The 22,738-nt window shown below is 35.7% G+C and overlaps 1 protein-coding gene and 1 long non-coding RNA gene across 2 annotated transcripts; both read left to right on the top strand.

Moving 5' to 3' along the window:
* Positions 1-5,313: 5,313 nt before the first annotated feature.
* On the top strand, positions 5,314-12,753 carry LOC115967515. The gene is made up of 3 exons (XR_004086470.1): positions 5,314-5,870; positions 5,969-6,095; positions 12,735-12,753. It is a non-coding gene; the product is annotated as an uncharacterized LOC115967515 (long non-coding RNA).
* A 168-nt stretch (positions 12,754-12,921) lies between these two features.
* LOC115967514 (G-type lectin S-receptor-like serine/threonine-protein kinase At4g03230) lies at positions 12,922-17,756 on the top strand. The gene is made up of 8 exons (XM_031086625.1): positions 12,922-14,219; positions 14,499-14,960; positions 15,813-15,938; positions 16,072-16,283; positions 16,374-16,584; positions 16,695-16,932; positions 17,072-17,222; positions 17,366-17,756. Exons 1-8 carry the CDS (start codon positions 12,959-12,961, stop codon positions 17,660-17,662), a joined length of 2,958 nt encoding a protein of 985 aa, XP_030942485.1. The 5' UTR covers positions 12,922-12,958; the 3' UTR covers positions 17,663-17,756.
* Positions 17,757-22,738: the final 4,982 nt, after the last annotated feature.

Genomic DNA, 22,738 nt, shown 5'->3' with positions numbered 1-22,738 from the left:
TACATCAATCCAAACTTTAAGCAAGGCTAAACCTAGACTCTATTTTTTTTTTATCATGGTTTGCCAACAAATACAAAGTGAAGTACTAATACATTATTACCTAAAGTCTTAGAATCTAACAAACTCCCTCTTTGGCAATCCGTGACAAAACATATTACACGAAATAAAATGCTCAAAGTAAAACAGCCCAATTACACATTATTGCCCAAAATACAATTCAACCTAACTACTATCTATCAAGTGCAAAAGTAGACAGCAGCTTCGAATGAATCAACCTGTAAATTCCTAAAACACTAAACAAACCATAAATGCATGTGTGGAAAATACAAGTAAACCAAATAAATTTCTTGCTTTCACAAAACAACATAAAAATAAAGACATATACCATGAATAACCTCATAATATAAATCATAACCAATGTATCATAGTTTGTGAAACAAGAACATAAACATAAATAAAACAAGAAACATAAAAATGTAAAAACAATGTCTCCCCCTAACATATACAACTCATCATCATCATCAAAACACATATCTCATATCTCCCCTAACATATACAAAAAATACATATCTCCTCATTTCCCCCTATCACTATGCACTCCCCCTTTTTGTGACATATTGCCAAAAGGCGATCAAGACTCATCAGAGGGTGGAGCTGGTCGACAAGCACCTCTAGCATGAGCTAAATCTGCTCGTAAGGTTGTAACCTCATTAAGCAAATCCAACAAAATCTGTTCATGTGCCACTTGAACGGTGAGACAAGTCTCCAGCATAGTGTCATAGACGAAAAGGATGACGTAGATGGTGGAGGATCCACAGTAGCAGTGGGGTCCACAAAATCCCTAGCAAAAGGATCTCCAGAAGGAGGGGCTTGAGATGCATCAACTGTAGAAGGCTCGACACAAGGGTGTTTAGAGCTTGCTTTCAACTGAGCAGCCATTTGCCTAAGAAAGGAGGCACCTATGGGAGTGATGATATGAACAAACTCAGACATGGGGAAGCCCCCTAAACCTAAATCTAACAAAATCCTATGAATGAAAACTGGGAAAAACAAACCATGGGACTTAGTGCTACTCTTATGAACCTTAAGAAGAGAACGTATGAAAAGAGTAGGAAAACTGATAGGAGCATCAGTGATGAGAGTGTACAAGAACACACATCTCTTAATGGGAATGGTATGTATGTGAGAAATAGGACAAATGCTATGACAAGCAATCCTAAGGAACAAATAATTGAGCTCAGTAAGCTCATGTGTGGTAACCCTAGGATTAGTACCCCAATTATTGGTAGTACCAGTAAGAAGAGACATAATGTCATCAAGAGGAGGAAACTCTATGTAAGGATACACAGGCTGCTGTACCAAAGGCACATCAAAAGCAAAAGCCACTACCTCATAAGTAATAACTTACTCTTCACCCCTTATCCAAGTTTTCACATAGTGAATGTTGGAATCATTGGAGTGGATAGAGAGGTTTGAATGAAACTCTCTAATCAAAGCAGCCGGAGGGGGATGTTCAACATCCAGAAGAGGTAACCAACCTTGATTCTCAAAGTTCCTACATATCTTAGGGTCAACCTCATCTAGGATAACTTTCCTCTAAGCCCAAACAGACCCAAAGATATTCAACTTTTCATAGGTTTCTTGGTTAGATTTAAACTGAAATTTATCACTTTGAAAATCAGAAGAGGAGGAGGTAGAGGATTTCTTAGCATGAGTTTTCAGCTTTGTAGGTGAAAATCCATGAGAAGCAAAGTGTATTTGAGGGATTATACCAATCTTTTGAGAAAAATTGAAATCCTACAAAATCCTTTTACAAGCCAACAAGCTTAAATTTTTCAAAAGAATATGAAACAATTTGTATGGACTTATGGCAAGAGAAATATCATCGTATATCCTAGATTGAAATACAGAATTTTTAAATTTCAATTTATGACAATTAGGACGAATGTGACCAGAGACACCACAAAAGTGACAAACATGAACAAATTTAGGAACATCAGTATTTCTAACAACAAATCTAGTCTTAGATTTTGGTTTTTGCCTCAACAAAGAATAATTTGGTCTAATATGATCAACAACACCACAAAGGTGACAAGTAAACAAAAAAGCATATTTATCATGCTCTCTAACAGTAGGTTTAGACATAGGTTTAAACTTCAGCGCCCACATCAGAACTTTTACCTTTGTTTAACCCAGCAAAATAAGCCTTTTCTTTATTATTCCTCTTGAAAGGAGGGATATAAAATTTCTCAGTTTTAGGCTTAAGAGAAACATAAATACTTCTTTTATCAACAACAGGCTTGGTATTAGTCAAATTTTCAATTTTGGTTTTAGATTCAACTAACTCTTGTTCCAAGCTTTTCATCTTCTCATCTTGAGAGGAAATTTGATTTCTCAAAAATTTATTCTTTTTATTAGATTCATCTAATCTAACAACCAATTCATTTTTTTCAAGATTAGCCAATTTTAACTCTTTCTAGAATTTCTTAGCAATTTTCAATGATTTAGATAATTTCTTACGAAGAGTTTCACAAGCATCAATAAGATCAACAGAAGCAATAGCATCTTCTTTAGTCAAATTGTCACAAACATGAGCAAAAAGACACTTCAAATTATCCATGATAGTAGGGAACAAGGATCAACTCTTGGATTAAAAGATCTAACACAAGAGCTAACTCGCTCTGATACCACTTGTACATTTTTAGACCCCTTAAAACATAAGTTGTTTAACCTAGTTATTCAGTCAAGTGATTACTTAGATAAATTATTCAGATCTAAGTTAACACAATCAAATCATATCATGTAAAGCAGTGCGGAAATATAAAGAACACACAATATGATAATCGAGGAAAACCAAACCGGTTAAAAACCTAGGGAGGATTTAACCTAGTTATCCTCAAGCTAAAACAGATCCACTATGAAAGAATTAAAGTTTTTACAATAAGAATTAGACCACTAACATCTTATTACTACCTTGAGTAAAAAACTTACTACCCCGACTATGTGACAGCTTCAAGTCCACAGACTACTTCTTTCTTTGATCTTCTGCAGCCACAAGTTCTCCCACTTGTGATATTCTTTAAGTTCTTTAAGCAGAAACTAAAACGATCACCAAGTTCTTGACATGAATCTTGATAACCCTAAGTGTGTATGAAGGTAAACACCTCTAGATCTCACAAGAGATTCAACATATAGAACGTCAAAGACTTTTAAAACGTAGCTAGAGTTTTTCCTTTTATACTTGGAGTAAAACATAAAACCCTACACGTCAAACAGGCTTAGGATTAGTTGAAAATTTCTGCAGAAAAAATAATCTACACGAGGTTCAATCAATCGAGCCTAATTTTTGATCGATCGAGCGTTGCAGATTTAGACCAATAAATTCTACAATCACTCGATTCCAACTTTACAAATAAACACACTTTGAGCAGCCTAAATCTTGATTCTAAATTTGATCATGGTTTGCCAACACAATATAAATTGAAGTTCTAATATATTTAGTTCCTAAAGTCTTAGAACCTAACACATGCTCACTGATCTTTGTTACTGGTTGGAAAAATAGGAATTTTCAAAATAAGATCAACTGTAGAGTTTTCAAACCACCAATTTAATTTATGAACATCCCAACTAGAAAAATCAAAATTAAAAAGCTGAGAAACTAAAAGAATACCATTTGGGTCAACTTCATTCTTTGGAGTAGGAATGAACCCTTGAAGATCTGGTACCCAAGGATTCTAGTGTGCTTTTCTAATTATGCAAGATGTGTTCGATATACATGGTTTTGAAATTCGGAATGGATCGTATGGTCCGACTAGGAAAACCGCGAACCTCTCATTTTTGCGGTTCTTTTAGCCTTAAGTACCGCTCTATGGAAAAAAAAGTAGGGACCTGTGTGAACTGTAGTTGGACCTCACGGTTTTGAGAACTGTGAACGGTTCTTGCGGTTCTCATAGGTCCCTTTTTTTGAAAAAATTAAAGCCTTAAACGGCATCATATCGAAATATTTACTATATTTTGGTCCGAAAAAATATATCCGCTGGTAAAGAATTTGAATAAAAGTAAAAAGAAATTAGAAAAGAGAAAAAATAAAAATAGAGCTACATTACTATATCTTCTCAGGTTTGTTTCTTGTTTCAGCTAGATACCAGCTTCTCCTTCTTCTTGTTCTTCTTGTTCTTTTAGCTTTTACCTTCTAGAGCCATTTCTGACTTTTGGTCCGTTTGGATACAATTTATTTTGCTAAAAAATGAAAACTAAAAACTGAAAACACTGTAGCAAAATAATTTTTAAATGTGTGAATAGTGTCATGAGACCTATTTTTAATGAAAAAATTGTTGAAAATGAAATTTGTGGGTCCTGTGAATAGTGTACGAACCCACTGGAGTGCACTGTTCACACAAAAAAGTTAAAAATCATGGCTAAAAAAAAAATAAAAATTTATTGTTCACTCTTTTTTATTGTTCATATGCCTTGGTGCATGTTCATGTCCCATGAACAGTGTACCAGGCGCTGGTCTTAAAAAAAATAAAAAAATAAAAAAAAAAACCACATAGATGCAGATGTGGGAAGCGCGTTTTGCGCTTCCCAAACGCACCCTTCGGGTTTTGTTTGTTTCTTCTCTCTTCCTTTAATTTCATCTACTTTTGTTTGTATTGCTTATTTATTTTATTTTTCTTTATCTCTTCCTTTAATTTCAGTCACTTTTGTTTGTAGTGCTTCTTTAGGGTTGTGATCTAGTCACGTAGGCATTGGAAAGTGGAAATTGGAAAGACAAGTGTGAGACTTTGTTTCTTACAAAGCCTCTTAAGCCCCACTACATCATATCATCCTCTTTTGTCCACTTGTGTCGGTACAAATTGATGCTCTTAATTTTATTTTATTTTTTTTTATAAAAAAATGATTATTATTATTATTATTGGATAGATATTTCATATTTGGGCATAAGATAGATATATTAGACATAGTTATAATATGAATTTATAATTTTAATTAGACTATTTTAGTTAATTCTTCTATTTTGTACTAATTTAATATATTTATTTATATTTTAAATAATTATTAAACTAATTATGATGATATTACGGTTCGACCCTGATTCGACCTCAATTTAATCTTAAAAACTTTAAACTTCTTCCTTTTACAATTCATTGAACGGTTCAGATTTGAAAACCATACCAATATATACTATCATGTAGTGGGTTCAATGCTCTCATTAACTGCATGAGATAGCAAGAATTCCACATAAACCTGTCCTCCATGTCCCCTTCAAAAACAGTCATTTATGCAAATTAAAGATCTACCACTAGTTCCCTATCTTTTAATCTGACTCTCTTTATTGAACAGTCTTTCTTTTCTCACTTTTGAGCAAGCCACGGCATCCACATTTAACTGACCAGATCACAATCGCCACAGTTTGTCTAATATTGCTTTGATGGGCTGATCAGTTCGAATGGCTTTTGAGTTCGAATGATTGAAGTAAAATTTCCTGGATCTAGGGTCTCGAATTGAGCTTAGTGTTCGAGGAGACTCTGTAAATCACGTGTGAGGACTTTGTAGCTCGCATGCGATGAGATTTCACCGTGTGAGCTCGAACCAATTTTTTCTGGCTCGAGATATTTTGTGGCTCGTTGGAGGAGATTTTGTCGTGCGATTGCAGTTCGCACTCAAAAGTGAATTTTGAACTCGCACCTTCCAGTTCGCACTCGAAGTGAACTTTGCGAACTCGCACAGATTTTGCAGTTTGCTTCGAAGTGTACTTTGGGTTCGAAGTGGTACGAAGCAAATTTCACGAAGTTGTGCGAAGTGGGTCTGAATTGGTGGGAACTTGAAGAGATTGGTGCTCGCACTGGTGCTAAGAGAGGTTCACACTGGTGCGAAGTTCTCTGGGTTCGATTTTTCTGGTTCAAACCGATGCATCAAATTTAATATTGTTGTTTCAATTTGATTCACACCAATGGCTTTTGCGCAGGCCTGATTTAAATTAATCATGGTGGCAGTTCCTGGTCTCGAACCTCAAGACCAAATTTGATTTTCATGTCCATCGCAGCAACATGGTCGCGCGCAAGTAAACATGCTATCCTCGCATGGGCCTCAAAGTAAGTCTTCGGCTCTGTCGGTATTGATTATTTTTTTGCATTGGCAAGTATTAACATGTAGTTTTGCACATGTTTCGTTCATCAAAGCCACACGTGGACATCCTCTAATTTAAGGTCATATTCATATGCATCTTCTGTCCTCTGTGTCTTTCAATTAAAGGTCATTTGTATCCTTTGATCGCGCACATAGCCATTTCTGCCACATACCATGTTTGACTATTCTGTTGTTCTTATGAGTTTAGTCTTTGCCCTAGGGCCGGCTGAATAATAGATGTAATATTTTTTATTTGAGAAACACACACATACATACAGAGAGAGAGAGAGAGAGAGAGAGAGAGAGAGAGAGAGACGAAAAGGGGATGAGTAATAGATGCAATGTACAAACCCCCAAATAAAAGAAGGCATCTACTTGGAAAAAAGTATATATATATATATATATATGTAATATTAATCTATATATTTTAATCTTTTTATTGATCAATAAAATGCATTAAAAAAATTATTTTAAAATATAGAAAATTAAATATGAAAAAATAAAAATAGTTAAACTTCAGCAAAATAAATTAAATTTTAAATTTTAAAAAACAAATTCATTAACTCATTCTTAAAATATGTTAAAATCAAAATTAATACTAAGTAAATTTATTAATAATACAACATAATTATCTTGAAATATATTAAAATAAAAATTTCTAAATCAAAAGAAAAAATCTCTCATCTTTCTATTTCTCTGCCTCTATCTATATTATTTCCTTTCTTTTCTTCGTCTTGGATCTTTATCTTTTTCTACAAGCTCAGGCATTCCTTTTAAGTTATATTTTTTAATCTACTTGATCGATAAGATAAGGACAACGCTGAGTCTTGATTCTTGATCTTTTTCAAATAAGCTTAGTCATTCATTTTAAGTTATATTTTTGGGTAAATTCCACAAATCACTTCTGAGATTTGGGTCAATACCAATTAGGTCCAAGATATTTCAAAATTTACCAATTTAGTCCATAAAAACTATTTAGTCCCTAAACACCACTAAACAACGTTAACCTTTGTTAGTTTCTCTCTCTTCTCTCTGTCCCTCTCTGTTACTCTCCCTTCTTCCCTCCTCCCTCACTCTCTCTCCTCAGATCAGCCATAACCACTCCTTAGATTAGCCACAACCACTCAGATTAACTACTAGAGCCACAACACAATTTTACTACCCATACCAAAACCCAGTCAAATCTGCTCCAACAATATCCAAATCCTCCAACACATAGAAAACTCACCACCACATCAAAACCCAAAACCACCCCCATTGCAAATTCATTCAATATTGGAACCCACCACCACCGTCATCGGCCACTAAACCCAGCAACCACCTCTGGCCACAAAACCTAGTGACCACCACCAGCAACCAAACCCACATCAATAAAACCCAAATCCAAAAGTTCCAATCACCACTTCGTAACCCATAACCACCTCACTGCAAATCCACCCTAGATCAAAACCCATAACCACCTCCATTTCAAATCCACCCCAAACAACCACCGACCACAAAACCCAAATAAAAAAAACTCAATCCCATCACAGATTGGAATACACCACCACCAAAATACCCACAACAAACTAGAACCCATCACCGGCAACCAACCACCACAAACAACCACCATAGCCACGATCCACAACCAACCCAGACCACCAAACCCATGCACCACTGCCGTTGCCAGAAAGAAGAAAGAGATAAAATGAAAAGGGAGAGTCAAAGAGAGGAGACTGGGTTAGGTTGGAGAGAGAGGCCTGAGGGAAAAGAAGAGCAAAGTGCAAAGAGGTTAGAGTTAGCGCAAAAAAAAAAAAAAAAAAAAAAAAAAAAAAAAAAAAAAAAAAAAAAAAAAACGTAGAGAGGTCAGAGGAAAGAAGAACGAAAGAGATAGAGAGCAGACCTGTTACGTTTGAGAAAGGAGTGAAAAAAAAAAAAAAAAAAAAAAAAAAAAAAAAAGTAAAATGACTAAGGTGTTGTTTGGATGAGTGAGTTTTGAGTGATATGATTTTGTTTTCATCACTCATCATCCAAAATTTGTGGGACCCACGAAAATTTTTTTTGTTTGGACACCATCACTCATGATCCATGACTCAGTTTCCATCACTCAATTCTCTGATTTTTGAGTTATGAGTTATGGAAACTGAAAACACATTTTAGCTGTTTTCAATTTTCATAACTCATAATTCAATGGTATTTTTGTAATTATACACACATGGAGGGACCCACAGCCACAACTTTTGACCTTTGACTCCTTTTTTTTTTTTTTTTTCACTGGTTGGTCTTCCGTTTTTTTTTTCTTCACTGATTCTTTCTTCAGTTCTTCGTCTTTTTTTTTTTTTTTTTTTTTTTTTTTTCTCTTCACTGATTTTTTCTTCAGTTCTTCGTCTCTCTTTTTTTTTTTTTCACTGTTCGGTCTTGACTCTTTTTTTTTTTTTTTTTCACTGGGGTCTTCCGTTCTTTTTTTTTTTTTGATTCTTTCTTCACTGATTCTCTCTTCACTGATTCTTTCTTCAGTTCTTCGTCTCTCTCTCTCTTTTTTTTTTTTTTTTTTTTTCCTGGGTTCAGTGAGTTTGGTTTTTTTTAATTATTTTTTTTCTCACTGGGTTCAGTGAATTTAGCTACTGGGGTTGAAGGAAAAAAAAAAAAAAAAAAGTAAAAGCTACACAAGGTACAAGTATGGGGCCCACAAATAATTGAAAAATATTGAGTGATGATAAGTGAGTGATGGTGCCAAACAGGATGAGGTGTTTTAAGTGATGAGTGATAAGTAATAAGTGATGAGTGATGAAAACTGAGTGATGAGTGATGGGTGATGAAAACTGAGTGATAAGTGACCATTTTTTTAAACCAAACAAGACCTAACAGATGCTAACGGTGTTAGGGATTAAAATGTTTTCGGGGACAAAATTGGTAAGTTCCAAAATATTTTGGACTTGGTTGAATATTATCCTAAACCTCGTGAAAAAGGACAAGTACAAGGACAGTCATTCATTTTAAGATCTTCTTCTATAAGCTCAGTCATTCATTTTAAGCTATATTTTTTTTAATCTACTTGATTGATAGGACAAGGACAACATACTGAGTTTGCTCTTACACTTGCACAGTCTGCTCACACTCCACAGCACTAATGCCATGCACACTGCACAAAGTTTAAAAAAAGTGGAAAACAATTTTAGGCCCTCGTCAACACAGCTACAAACTCCCTAATCCAGCCACACGGGCCACACACAATGTATAACCACTCAAATTAATATATATTTTTTTAATGCAAATTTTTACTTTATCAATTATTATTAGCTATTATACCAATTAATAATTTGATATATATTATATTTATATCAATTCATTTATATTTTAATAATACTAATTTATTAAATTATGTAATAAATAAAAAAATTTAATTAATATTATTTAATTATTATTTAAATATAAAAAAAATTTTATCTAAAATTTTCTTCTAAGACCTTCAAAATTGTTGAAACGGCCTTGCTTTGCACTAACCATTTTTCAGACAGGACCAATTTGATTAACAAATTAATCATACTCTCTTAAGACCACCAATTAAAGCCACTAAATATCATTTGTTAGCCGTTATTTCTTGTGGCTCGCTTGTTTTATTTTGGCTTTGTTTAGCCATCCATGACAGTAAATGGTAGAGGCAAACCACATGAAGGCAGTGACAGAGCCAGAATTTTAGTTTAGGGGGGAAGATTAAAAGATAGTATTAAAAAAAAAAAATACATTAATCGACTATAGTAACAAAATAAATAAACAATTGTAAACAAATTTAATAAAAAGTAAATGTTGCATATTGTTAAAAAAAAATTAAATGGCATTTCACTGTTTATTTATGGGACAAGTCATTTATGAGATATGAACAAGAAAGACAAATGCCATGAATAATGTAATAGGTAAAAAAATAAGGGATATGCTATGTATACAACATTTTCTTAACGGTTTCTCAAAAAAAAAAAAAAAAAGAGGCTAATTTTAATGGTAAGTTCAAACTAAAACCAATTATATCTTACATATATAATTTGTTATAAAAATAATTTAAATATAACATTTATTTATATTTTTATCTTTTTTATTTATTTATTTATTTTTTTTTACTTTAGCTTTTCAGGAAAACTTTTTTCCTTATTTTCCAGTTTGCTTCTTTAAGGATGGAGTGGATCAACTTTTCTCTTTTTCATGTCAATAGGGTGGGTCAAAGTGTCAAGCACCTTATGTCGAAAGGGTGGGTCAAAGTGTCAAGCACCTTAAATAAACAATGTAATGCATCAGTCATTTCTTGAATGGCATCAGCCATTTGGAATAAACTCTCAATAACCAACAAGTATTGTTGATTCTCAAAAACATAAGAATTGACAGAAACCTGTTTTGACATCCATAGTTTCTCATATTCCTTAGTCTTCAAATAAGAACATCGAATCTAATGGGCCTGTTTCACCCATTGATTCATTGGCAATTTCGTGCCATTCAAAATTACATTTCTCAAGTTTTACTTCTTGACTTAGATTGTTAGTGAATTTTTCATCACTCAACTCATCTTAATTATAAATTAGCCATTATTTTCCATAGAATGAATTTGGTCTTCATTAGCAATTTCTTGCCCACTAACATTACTTCAAGCTAAGAATCACAAGACATTTCATGTACTCCAAACTCTAATTCTTGAGCATTAATAAACTTTTTCCTCATTTTTTTTTTTCATTTTTAAAGATTGAACATTTTTATTTGGCATAAATACATTTTTGGTTCTTACATTTTGAAATTATTTCAATTTTAGCCCCTACTCTTCTATTTTACCACTTTAATTTAGTCCTTAAACCAAAAAAAAAAAAAAGTTCCATTTTAATCCTTACTATTACTCACTTAACAAAAATATCATAAATGATAAACGGAGTCCACTATGAGCACAATAAATCCTGACCGTGTCCATTCAAATAGTATTAAAAAATACAGCATCTAATTTTAAAAAAAAAAAAAAAATTTATCAATTTTAACCAAAAAAAAAAAAGGAAAAAGAAAACAACAGAATTAAAATTCAAAAAAATTCATAAATTTAGATGTGGGTTTATCTTCAACAAGAAGACAATGAACACAAACCCAAAATTTAGACACAAGAACACATACTCAAATTTTCTAGCACCCTTTCTTGTCAACCAAACACAAAAGCACACACAAACCCGGCAACTGACCTTTCTTATCAACCAAACACAAAAAAGCAAAGGCGAAAATGCAAACACAAACCTAGCAATCCCAGCAAGAATACAAACCCAGCAATCCAGCAATCCCAAACGCCAACAATAATACAAACACAAACCCAGAAATCCATCTCTAGCAAACCCAGAAAACCCAAATGCAAACACAGCAACCAAACACAAGCCCAAATCCGAACAAGTCGAGTCGCTCCCCCTTCAAATCTCTTTTCTCTGTAACACAAATCTGACCCCACCCACCACCTGAACTAGCCGACCACCGCGACTAGCAAACACAAACCCAAAAAGTAACATTTTTCTTCACTAGCTCCATCCAAACTCATCCATGGAATCTCAGAGACCAAAACTCAAGCCCTAAACAAAGACCAAAACTGAAGAATCTTAGCTACACAAATTCACCCAAATACTCAAATAGATTCGTCCAAGCCCTTTTTTTTCACATGACCTGCACCTAAAGAAAGCGGTAAGAGTGCCAGAGAGATCTTTGGTAGCGTGCTGCGGCTTTGGCGGCGAGCTACGCCTTGAGCAAGTAGTGGCTCCTTGTAGTGGTGCTCAATTAATATAGAGAGAGAATCCAAATGGGTAAGAGGAAATAGAGAGAGTGAGAGTGAGAGTGATCTTTCTCTTGAAGGAAATAGAAAATAGGTGGAAGAGCTATGTGTGTGTGTGTGGGTATGGGTTGGTTTGAAAGGAATTTATGGGTGTTTCAGTGGGTTTACGCCAAGAAAGAAACCATGGGTTTCTACCGAGAGAGACAGATAGAACTACAGAAAAAAAAGAAAGAAAAAAAAAAAGAAAGAAGAAGAAGAAGAAGAAAGAAAAAGAAAAGAAAATGAAATATGAAGAGGCGGAGAAATAGTGATTTGGGAAGAGTAAGAAGAAGGAAGAAGAAGAAAGAAGAAAAAGAAAGAAGAAAGAAAGAAGGAAAACAGAATGAGAGGCGGAGAAACTGAGAGAAAGAGATCTGGGAAGAAAAAGAAAAAGAAAGAAGAAAATACAGATGAAAAAGAAACAGAGTACAAACAAAAACACATACAAATCTAAAAATTTCACATTTTTTTTGTTAGTATCTTTTTTATTTATCATTTTTATAATTTTAAAATTGATAATTTTTTTTTTTTTAATTAGAGATTCACGTGAATGCTGCCGTACTATTTTTTAATATTATTTTAATAAATACGTCAATTTACTATATTAAGTGTATTTCGTTTGCTACCTACATTAAGTGAGCTAGGTAAAAGACCAAATTTTTTTTTTTTTTTTTTTTTTGTTTTGTTCTTGCTTTTTTGAATAGATTTTGAAATGAAAAAATTAGTAGAGGAAAAGGTAAAAGATGGGATTCAAATCAAACAATTAAACTGGTTCCATTTTGCATACTTTTTAGGCAACCTTTTTCAGCTAGTGAAAATTGCTGACCGTCTTTGCGTCAATAAGCAAGAACACTGGCATTCTCATACCAACAGAGCCGAAACAGCAGAAGTTGCTTCAACTAGATGATCAGCAACTACACTGTACTTCTAACCACAAAGAAAACTCTAATTGCGGATTTGTGCGCATGTGCTGTTTTTTATAAGGTAACCAAATGCAAAAAAAAAAAAAAAAAAAAATTGGGAGCAATCATAATGATTAAAGGATGGTCTGCAAACTGCGTGCTGTCTGCTTCCATTTTCATCTTGTACGTACTACTGTTGTGTTCCTTTCATGTTTATTCTACTGCTAGAAATTCTTTGAGGCATGGCCAGTGGATTAATGACAATGAAGAAACTCTGGTTTCGGCTGGAAGAAAGTTTGAATTAGGATTCTTTAGTCCTACTGGAAGTTCTGGCAATAAAAGATATGTTGGAATATGGTACGAGTGGGATAAGCGAACAGTTGTATGGGTTGCCAACCGAGATCGCCCGCTTAACAATGCCGCTGGAACTTTCGGAATTGGAACAGATGGCAACATCCAGGTACTGGATACGAGTACTGGGAACGTTCATTGGTCTACCAAAGATTATTCGTGTGATTCGTGTACAACTACGGATAGGATTGTAAATCTCACGGATTCTGGAAACCTGGTGTTATACAATAATGAGAGCGGGCGTATCTGGGAGAGCTTTGACCATCCAACTGATACATTTCTTCCAGGCATGTTGATGAAAGCAAGAATGAATTTGACTTCTTGGAGAGACGGTGATAACCCTGGAAATGGCGACTTCACGTTTATGCTAGATCCAGTAGTAGGAGATATGAACACACTAATCATCGACAGAAAGGGAATTATTTACTGGAAAACCGTTAAGGATGGTCTATTCTCTTTCCTCGACAATTCTAATTCAAGTGAATTGTACTTCTCTTCCTTCATCACAAGAGATTGTGATAATCCATATAGTCGAAGTTGTAATACTAATGGTAATGGAAGGTTGGTGATGAATTTTAGTGGGAAGATAGAGTATTGGGAACACAACATGAATAGGACTTGGTCCTTGATAAAGGCGGAGCCCCGGGACAATTGTAGTGTGTATAATTATTGTGGGAAATTTGGTTGCTGCAATCCAAACAATAAATTGGAATGCAAATGTTTGCCAGGGTTCGTGCCTAATGTCCCTGAGAAGTGGCATTCTGGAGATTTTTCGAATGGGTGCGCCAGAAATTCCTCATCCTGTGGTGACGGCGACACTTTTTTGAACTTCAAGATGTTAATTGGGTTAACCCCAGAACAAATGCTTACTGTAAATAATGAAATGGAATGCAATGAGACGTGCCTTAAAAGATGCGACTGCAAGTCCTATTCGTATAAAGAAGGCTTATGCTGGATTTGGACGCAGGATTTATATAATCTTCAAGACGAGTATCCTGATGGTTATAACCTCTCTGTCCGTGTAGCAATTTCCGATATAGGTACTCTACTACTAACTACATGAATTTGCTTCATCAATTTATTAAATTTCCGATTTAACAACCTCTAAAATGTTATTAACTAACGTAGTATTATACTTTTAAAAAAACTTATAAACACCTCTTGAATATGAAAAAGAAAATTTAGAAACCATAAACAACTGAGTACACAATAATAGTAGTACTAAGTACATACTACTAACTGAAGAAATTTATATGTTAATAAGGCCAAGTATTATTTGTTTGTGTTCACTCGCTATTTGAAACTTGATACTTTTGCAGAGCCAACTGTACGAAATTGTAAGCCTTGTGGCACAAACATGATCCCCTATCCACTAAGCACGAGCTCAAGTTGTGGTGATCCTATGTACTTCAGTTTCGATTGCAACACTACCTCAGGTCAAGTTAGTTTCAAGGCACCAAGTGGTACATACCAAGTCACCAGTATCGATCCAAATACACGGAAGTTTTTTATCCAAGTCAAGGATGGACGAAGTCTACGGCTAAACCAGACGTTGCCATTTAATTTAACTAGCCCAAGAAACTCTAGTTCTAATATTTCATCTCAAGCCACAAATGAGGTTGAGATTGTTTGGGACCCACCGTTGGAGCCAATCTGTAATTTAACTGCAGATTGCAAGGATTGGGCAAATTCAACTTGCAAATCAGCAAGTGATGGGAAGATGAGGTGCCTTTGCACCAAAAGCTTTCGATGGAATGACACAAATTTAAGTTGTACGAAAGGTTAGATTCTATAATCTATATGATGTTTTGCAAATTAATTATAATTATTTTGTTACAAGGAAAGAATTAGACTAATGTTGCGCATGGCTAAGGTGTGTTTAAAAAAAAAAAAAACAGAAACCCATAGTTTTATCTTCGATAGTTGAGACACATTAAATCAAATGCTTTTAAATGGAACACTTTAAATCCCATATGTTTAGAAATGTACATTTCATGTGTGAGTGTGAGGGTGGAATTTCTTTGGGGTTTTTGGGATAAATTTATGAAATCCTAGGTTTGAAATCCTCATTTTTCAATTATTCAACTATTTTATTTTACCAAGTTCAATGGTAGTCAGATTAGTCAACGTTTATATGTTTCAATGCAACAACAAGATATTATTTGTAACAAGTAGTTTTGTTGGCTGGTTAATTGGTCACATTTTATTCATGAAATGGGTTGGATAACTTGGATTGGTATTAGTCTGGATACAGCAAAATATTCTATTAGATTAATGTACTTATTAGATGTAATATAGAGTTTAATGTATCCTAATAACAAAACTATGAGATTTTTTTTGTACTTTTACCTTTTGTTTTTCTTCCTTTAGTAAGTTGTGGTAATGGTTGCTTTAATGATTTACCAGAATGTTAGGACTTAGGACCGGCTATTTAAATGAGGAAGGGTTCTTTTTGGCAGAACACAGTCATTGTGATTATTATGTTATAAAATGTTAGGACTGGCTATTTAACTTCTACTTATTGTCATTTACTTAAATCATTTGAACCTGTTCACTGTAACCAAACATGATGTGAGAGATTTCTACTCACATCTATATATTGAAGTATCACTACTCTTCTTTCTTTCTTATAGTATCTTCACCATCAAGAAAAAGGATGACATTGCTTCTTTTTGTTGGAATAACAAGTATGATTGTTCTGTGCGCCATTATTTCTATTTCTATGTACATATGGCGAAGAAAGAAGACCAAGAGAAAAGGTAATCACTTTGCAAAATACATACAATGCACCATGCATAGCTTTTGTTAATTTGAATCAGAATTAAACCAGTTATACGTTCTTTCATATAATTAACATGTGAACTAAGATACATTAATGGCTTCTATATTTAGAAAATAAGGAAATTGATCGAAGAAATCAAGCACATCGCATGTTATGCAGTGAAAGCCATGTCCAAGACTTGATAGATTTAGGTGAGTTCAAAGAAGAAGATGAGAAAGGCATAGATTTACCTTTTTATGATTTGGAAAGCATTATAGCTGCTACAGATAGCTTCTCAGATGAAAACAAGCTTGGACAAGGAGGCTATGGGCCTGTTTACAAGGTAATTCCAGCAACATTTATTGGTCATATTCATGTCTACTTGTTTTGGTAAATGGTAATATTAACTGTGCATTGGAAATTTCGGTCCTAGGGTAAGCTTCCAAGTGGTCAAGAAATTGCAGTAAAGAGACTTTCAAGAGTCTCAAGCCAAGGTTTAAAAGAATTTAAAAATGAGGTGGTATTGATTGCAAAACTTCAGCATCGGAACCTTGTAAGGCTCTATGGATATTGCATAGAAGGGAATGAAAAGATTTTACTTTATGAGTACATGCCTAACAAAAGTTTAGACTTCTTCATATTTGGTTGGCTTCTAAACCAAATCCTATTATTTTACTATCCATCTTATCTTGACTTTGTTTCTTACTTTAGTTTCTAAAATTATTCTCTCATATGCAAAATGGAACTTTGCAAGATCAAAAGCGAAGTGTGATTCTGGATTGGGAGCTGCGTTTCAACATTATTTTGGGAATTGCTCGAGGGCTTCTTTATCTTCACCAAGACTCTAGATTAAGGATCATTCATAGAGATTTGAAAACCAGCAATATTCTTCTAGATCACGAAATGAACCCCAAAATATCTGACTTTGGATTGGCGAGGATTGTTGGTGGCAAACAAACAGAATTAATCACAAGCAGAGTAGCTGGAACTTAGTAGGTTTCATATAGATAGTATGATTATTGTAGCTAATTATTTATTTATTATGGAAAATCTTCAATCTTCTTAAATTTATTTTGACAATATGCACACTAGTGTCTACTAATATTATAATTTATAACCATTGAAATGTAGTGGCTACATGTCACCGGAGTACGCATTAGATGGAATCTTCTCAATCAAATCCGATGTTTTTAGTTTTGGTGTAGTTCTACTTGAGATTATAAGTGGAAAGAAGAACACTGGTTTTTATCGATCAGAACAAGCAAGTAGCCTTCTATGTTATGTAAGTGTGTTGAATTTTCATAACTGTCTAGGTTTGTGTCACTTTTTGCTTTATTCTTGGTTATATGTAGGTGTGTTGAATATTCTAATCATCTATGCTTTGGTAATTTTTTTACTTATGCCAATTTTTGTTTACTGTCACAGGCATGGAGACTCTGGACCGACAACAAGCTATTGGATTTAATGGACGAGACCCTACGGGATACTTGCATTGCAGATCAGTTTGTGAAGTGCCTAAATATTGGCCTCTTATGTGTACAAGATGAGCCAAGTGATCGCCCAACCATGTCAATTGTAATCAAGATGCTTGATGGTGAAACGGTGAACCTTCCAACTCCCAAACAGCCTGCATTTTTCATAAGAAGAGACCAGTCCAGCTCAACTTCTTCTAATAGACCTGCATCAATTATTGAAGTAACGAATAGTCTAGAAGGACGATGATGCATGCCAAGGTTCTCATGAGTCTTGTTATTATTATTATCTTATAACTAGTCGCAAACCCACGCAATGCGTGGGAATATATAAATATTATGTAATGGAGTGTAATTTATAAAAATTAACAATTACTTCAAGTGTTATCTATTTATAAAAAATAAAAATAAAAAATAAAAAAGATTTTTACAAGTATTTTTTATCTCTACAAATATATCATAATATTATTTTTTGTATGTTTGATTAATTTTTTTAAGGTGAATCATATTCTTCTAATTTCTGTTATAGTGTGTTATATTTGCCTGATATACAACTAAACTTTATAAGTTTCAAATTTATTATTTAAATTTCTCATCTCTTAAAGAATAAGGAGATTATCAATATAATAAAAACTTATCACAAAATTACAATTTATGTTAACCAAAATGAAAATGAAATCAAAGGAATAAAATATAAACTTTTTAATAATTTATTAGTCAAACAAATGGTAGGCATATTCAAATTTATAGCCATGTAGATTGTGTTTTTATATACTCAAATTCTTATTTCCAAAAAAATTAAGTACTAACCCAAACCAAAATTCAACCAAACCTACAAAAGAAAGAGAGGACTTTATGATGGGAAATTTTAAAAACACAATACCATAACACATATTTAAAAAATAAATAAATAAATAAATAAAACACCATCAGCCTTAATCAGAGTTATAAGAAAGAACAAAAAATCTAGAGAAAGAGAGAGTACTCACAATTTTTTCATGGGAAAAATATGAATTAAATGGGAGAAATGATATCGAATTTATACAAAAATAAAATGAGGAGAAAAAGAGTAAAAATATAATAAATAAAAAATAATAAAGGAAGTGTAATGGTAAAGTAGAGAGCAGTGGGAAGATAAAGAAGCAAAAAGGGAAAAGAAATGTTGGAGAAAGTGTAACAGTAAATGATAAGTTGATGTGGCCATTGATATGGCTCAATAGAAGTGTAGCAACAATAAATGTATGCCCGATACGCCTAAGAGAGGTAACCCCGAGGTCCGGCACAACGTGCTCGATCACTGGCTGAGTATCGAGGATTGATGCAACCACATCCGAGGGATCCCCTAGAGGTTGGTGGACCAAACCGATCACGAAGGAAGTCTGTATGTGATCCCCAAGAGGTCGGTCACCAAGAATTAATGATTCTGAAAGGAATCCACTCCCGAACACTAAACAAGTTCCAAGGAAATTCTTTGAATTCGTGAGGATCCCTTGGGATTCTGGGGGACGTGGGAATATGTGAGTGAGTGGGGAAAGAAATGATGGCCAACCCACTCAAGGAGGGCTATAAAAGGAGGTCTCAGCCATAGTAGAAGAGGTTGGACAAGGGAGAGAGAGAGAGAGAGAGAGAGAGAGAGAGAGAGAGAGAGAGAGAGAGAGAGAGAGAGAGAGAGAGAGAGAGAGAGGATAAAAAGAAAAACAACAAAGTACTGGAAAATCAGAGGGAAGTGGGGAAGAGGGTGAGAGGTAAGATATTGGCAAGAGCATATCAGACTAAGGTTGGGGCCACATTAGTAGGAACGAGATAAAGCCCACATATAAATAAATTGAGGGCCTAAGTACAAGCACATGAGCAGTATTTGGTGCCCACAATTGGCGTCGTCTGCGGGAATCTTACTCGTTTTAGGGGATTTGATTTGGTTTGATACTCTCTGATTATGGAAGGCCCGCAAGCTAGAAAAGGTTCTGTAGCGGGAAATCACTCAAGGGCCTCATCACGGGGCTAGAGGAGGCTAGAAAGAGAACGTATAAGGGAGCAGCAACACATGCAAGAGGGCCATGAGACGAGGGTGACTCTGATGAAGGATCTTTGCAAGGGGAGAGAATTGTGTCTTCTGTCCCCGAGTGATCTTGTCAGAATGATCGGATAAGAGAACTGGAGAACCTGCGAAAACAAGTTAATGATTTGGAGATCAAGTTGAAAGGTCGACGCCACAGAAGAGAACAAGAAGAGTCGTCTGTCAACCCCGATTACATTTCGGGGGCGTCATCCCATGGCAACGGTTCTTATCAATCGAGGGAGAGATCTCGTGAGACAGTAGGGCGATGTAGCAAATCCCTCCACCATGGTCGACATCGTTATCATAACACAGCTCTAAATGCTATGAGTAGAGCATTGAGAAGGGCGGCCTGGTTGCCTTTCTTAGAGGAGATAGAGCGTGAGGAGATGCCAAGGCGGTTTACCTGCCCGCCATTTACAGTTTACGATGAAAAACCGATCCGATCGAGCATGTAAGTCACTATATACATATGATGTCACTTTATTCTCATAATGATGGGCTGATGTGTAAGGTGTTTCCGTCCAATCTTGAACCGATTTCTATAAGATGGTTTAATGGATTGAGGAAAGGTTCCATCCAGAGTTTTGGGGAGTTGATTCAAGAGTTCGACGCTAGGTTCATAACATGTAGTAAAGTCCTGCAGCCCATAGGTGCTTTGTTGTCAATGAGGATGAGGAGTGGGGAAACCCTTTGTTCTTACTCTAACAGGTATTGGGAACTCTATAATGAAATAAAAGGGGGGAACGAGTAGGTTGCCGCTAGCACTTTCTAGTTGGGTCTCCCCAAGGACTCAAAATTGAGGGACGCTTCGACCATGCGACCCCCTAAGAGCATGCATTAATTAATGAGAAGGATTGAAAAATATAAGAGATTAGAGGATGACCGCTTGCAGGATAAAGGCAAGGCCCCAGCTTCCTCACAGTATCGTAAAGAATATCATCCCGACAAGTTTCAATAGAGAGCTACATGAGAGCTGAAGGCCCCTTGTAAGGGCTCGATGAGACGTATCGAAGGAGTTAATTTGACATTCAAAGAGCCCGTTTACAAAATCCTTGAACGTATTAAGAATGAGCCATATTTTCAGTGGCTGGGTAAGATGGGTGGTGACCTGGCAAGAAAGAATCAGAGTTTGTATTGTACCTATCACAAAGAGAAAGGTCACACAAAAGAGCAATGTTCTGTATTGAAAGATCACTTGGAACAGCTAGTGAAAGCAGGGCACCTTAAAGAGTATTTGGTCGAACAAGGGGGAGGGAACACATGCTAGGGCCCAGGGGGTTGAAACGACAGCGCACATCCCCCTTTGTTAGGAGTTATTGAGGTTATCCATGCAATCTCTCAAGGCGTAAGCTTAAATAGCCAGAAGGGTGTTTTGAGTGTAGCATCCAAGTCTAAAGCAGACAATGAGAATCAACCAAAGAAAAAGCCTAGGAGGACGTGGGTCTTGATTACTTTTAGTGAAGTCAATTTGGAGGGGATGTCCTAGCCATATATTGACGCTTTGGTGAGAACTTGTATGATTGGCGGTTTCCTGGTGAAGACAGTCATGGTGGATCAAGGGAGTGGAGCCGAAATCATATACCTCAACCTCTATAAGGGGCTAGGATCGAAACCTAAGGACCTAAGTGAGTACGACACCCTCTGGTGGGTTTTGATGGAAAGGTAGTAATGCCTGAGGGGTAAATCAAGCTCCTAGTGGTAACCAAGGGTAAGGAAGTTGAAGTGAATTTTATTGTGGCTAATGCATATTCGCCCTACACTGCAATTTTGGGACGTCCTTGGATCCATATCATGGGGGCGGTGCCTTCAACGTTACACCAGAAGATCAAGTTTCCTACAGAGGATGGAATCGCGGTAGTCCATGCTGACTAGAAGGTAGCCAAACAATTTTTAGTGGCCGCAATAAATCACAAATTGAAGCAGAAAGAGCGGGTTGATTGGGAGTCATTATAGCAATTACTAATATCCGAGAGTCTGGTAGGTGTACTGTCGCATTCTGACAGGTACTTTCGGATGGGGAAAAACTTGTCGATGAAAGATCGAATGGAGACTTTGTTATCATTAGTACAGAATTTGGACGTGTTTTCTTGGAACCCATATGAAGTGCCCAGGGTGGACTCGACTTTTATCATGCACCGATTGAACGTGGACCCCTTGGTCCCTCCAAAAAAGCAGAGACCTAAGAGAGCTGCAAAACCTCATGTCGAGGCTATGAAGAAGGAGGTGGAGAAACTAAAGAGAATAGGGGCCATTAAAGAGATGTTTTTCCCAGAGTGGTTAGTCAACATGGTGGTTGTTAAAAAGAAGAATGGTAAGTGGAGGGTTTGTGTTGATTTCACCAACCTTAACCGAACATGTCCAAAGGACCTTTTCCCGGTGTCGAAGATACACCAATTGGTGGATGCAATTGTCAGGCACCAGAGAATGAGCTTTTTGGATGCTTTCTAGGGGTACCATCAAATAGCTCTAGCGCCTGAGGACCAGGAGAAAACCTCCTTCATCACGCTCGGTGGAAACTACCATTACATTGTAATGCCTTTTGGGTTGAAGAATGTAGGAGCCACTTATCAGCAAATAGTTACACGGATGTTTAAAGACCAGATCAGTAAATCTGTTGAAGTATACATAGATGATATGGTAGTCAAGACCAAGGAGAGTGGAGGACATACAATGGATTTGGCGAAAGTTTTCGGTATACTAAGACAACACATGCTACGCCTCAACGCTGAGAAATGCTTCTTCGAGTAGGATCTGATAAGTTCTTGGGCTACATGATAATTACTCGAGGTATAGATGTGAACCTCGACCAAATTACGACAATTTGACAACTACAACCTCTTAATAACCCAAAGGAGGTACAAAAACTTACCGAGATGATTTCTGCCTTGAATAGATTTGTATCCAAATCAGTAGATACAAGGGTTTTCTATGGATAGAGGAAAGTGATACAGCCTTCAAAGATTTGAAGGCTTACTTAGTGAGCCTACCTGTTTTATCTTGACCGGAGCCTACAGAAGACCTTTACAAGTATTTGGCAGTCTTCGAGCTTGCTGTATTGATCAGACGGCACGAAGGGATCCAAAGGCCCATACATTACCTTAGCAAAACCCTAGTGGATGTAGAAACATGGTACTTGCCCTTGGAGAAAATGGTACTGGCCTTAGTGCATGCTATAAGGAAATTACCACATTACTTCCAAGCCCATACCGCTTGGGTACTGATCACGCACCCTTTATAATCTCTGTTAAGAAGATTTGATTTCACTGG

This window comes from Quercus lobata, chromosome 11, assembly GCF_001633185.2.
Source record: "Quercus lobata isolate SW786 chromosome 11, ValleyOak3.0 Primary Assembly, whole genome shotgun sequence".
Taxonomy (NCBI): Eukaryota; Viridiplantae; Streptophyta; class Magnoliopsida; order Fagales; family Fagaceae; genus Quercus; species Quercus lobata.
Note: the sequence above shows the minus strand (reverse complement) of the source record. Positions and strands in the feature narration are given on the sequence as shown.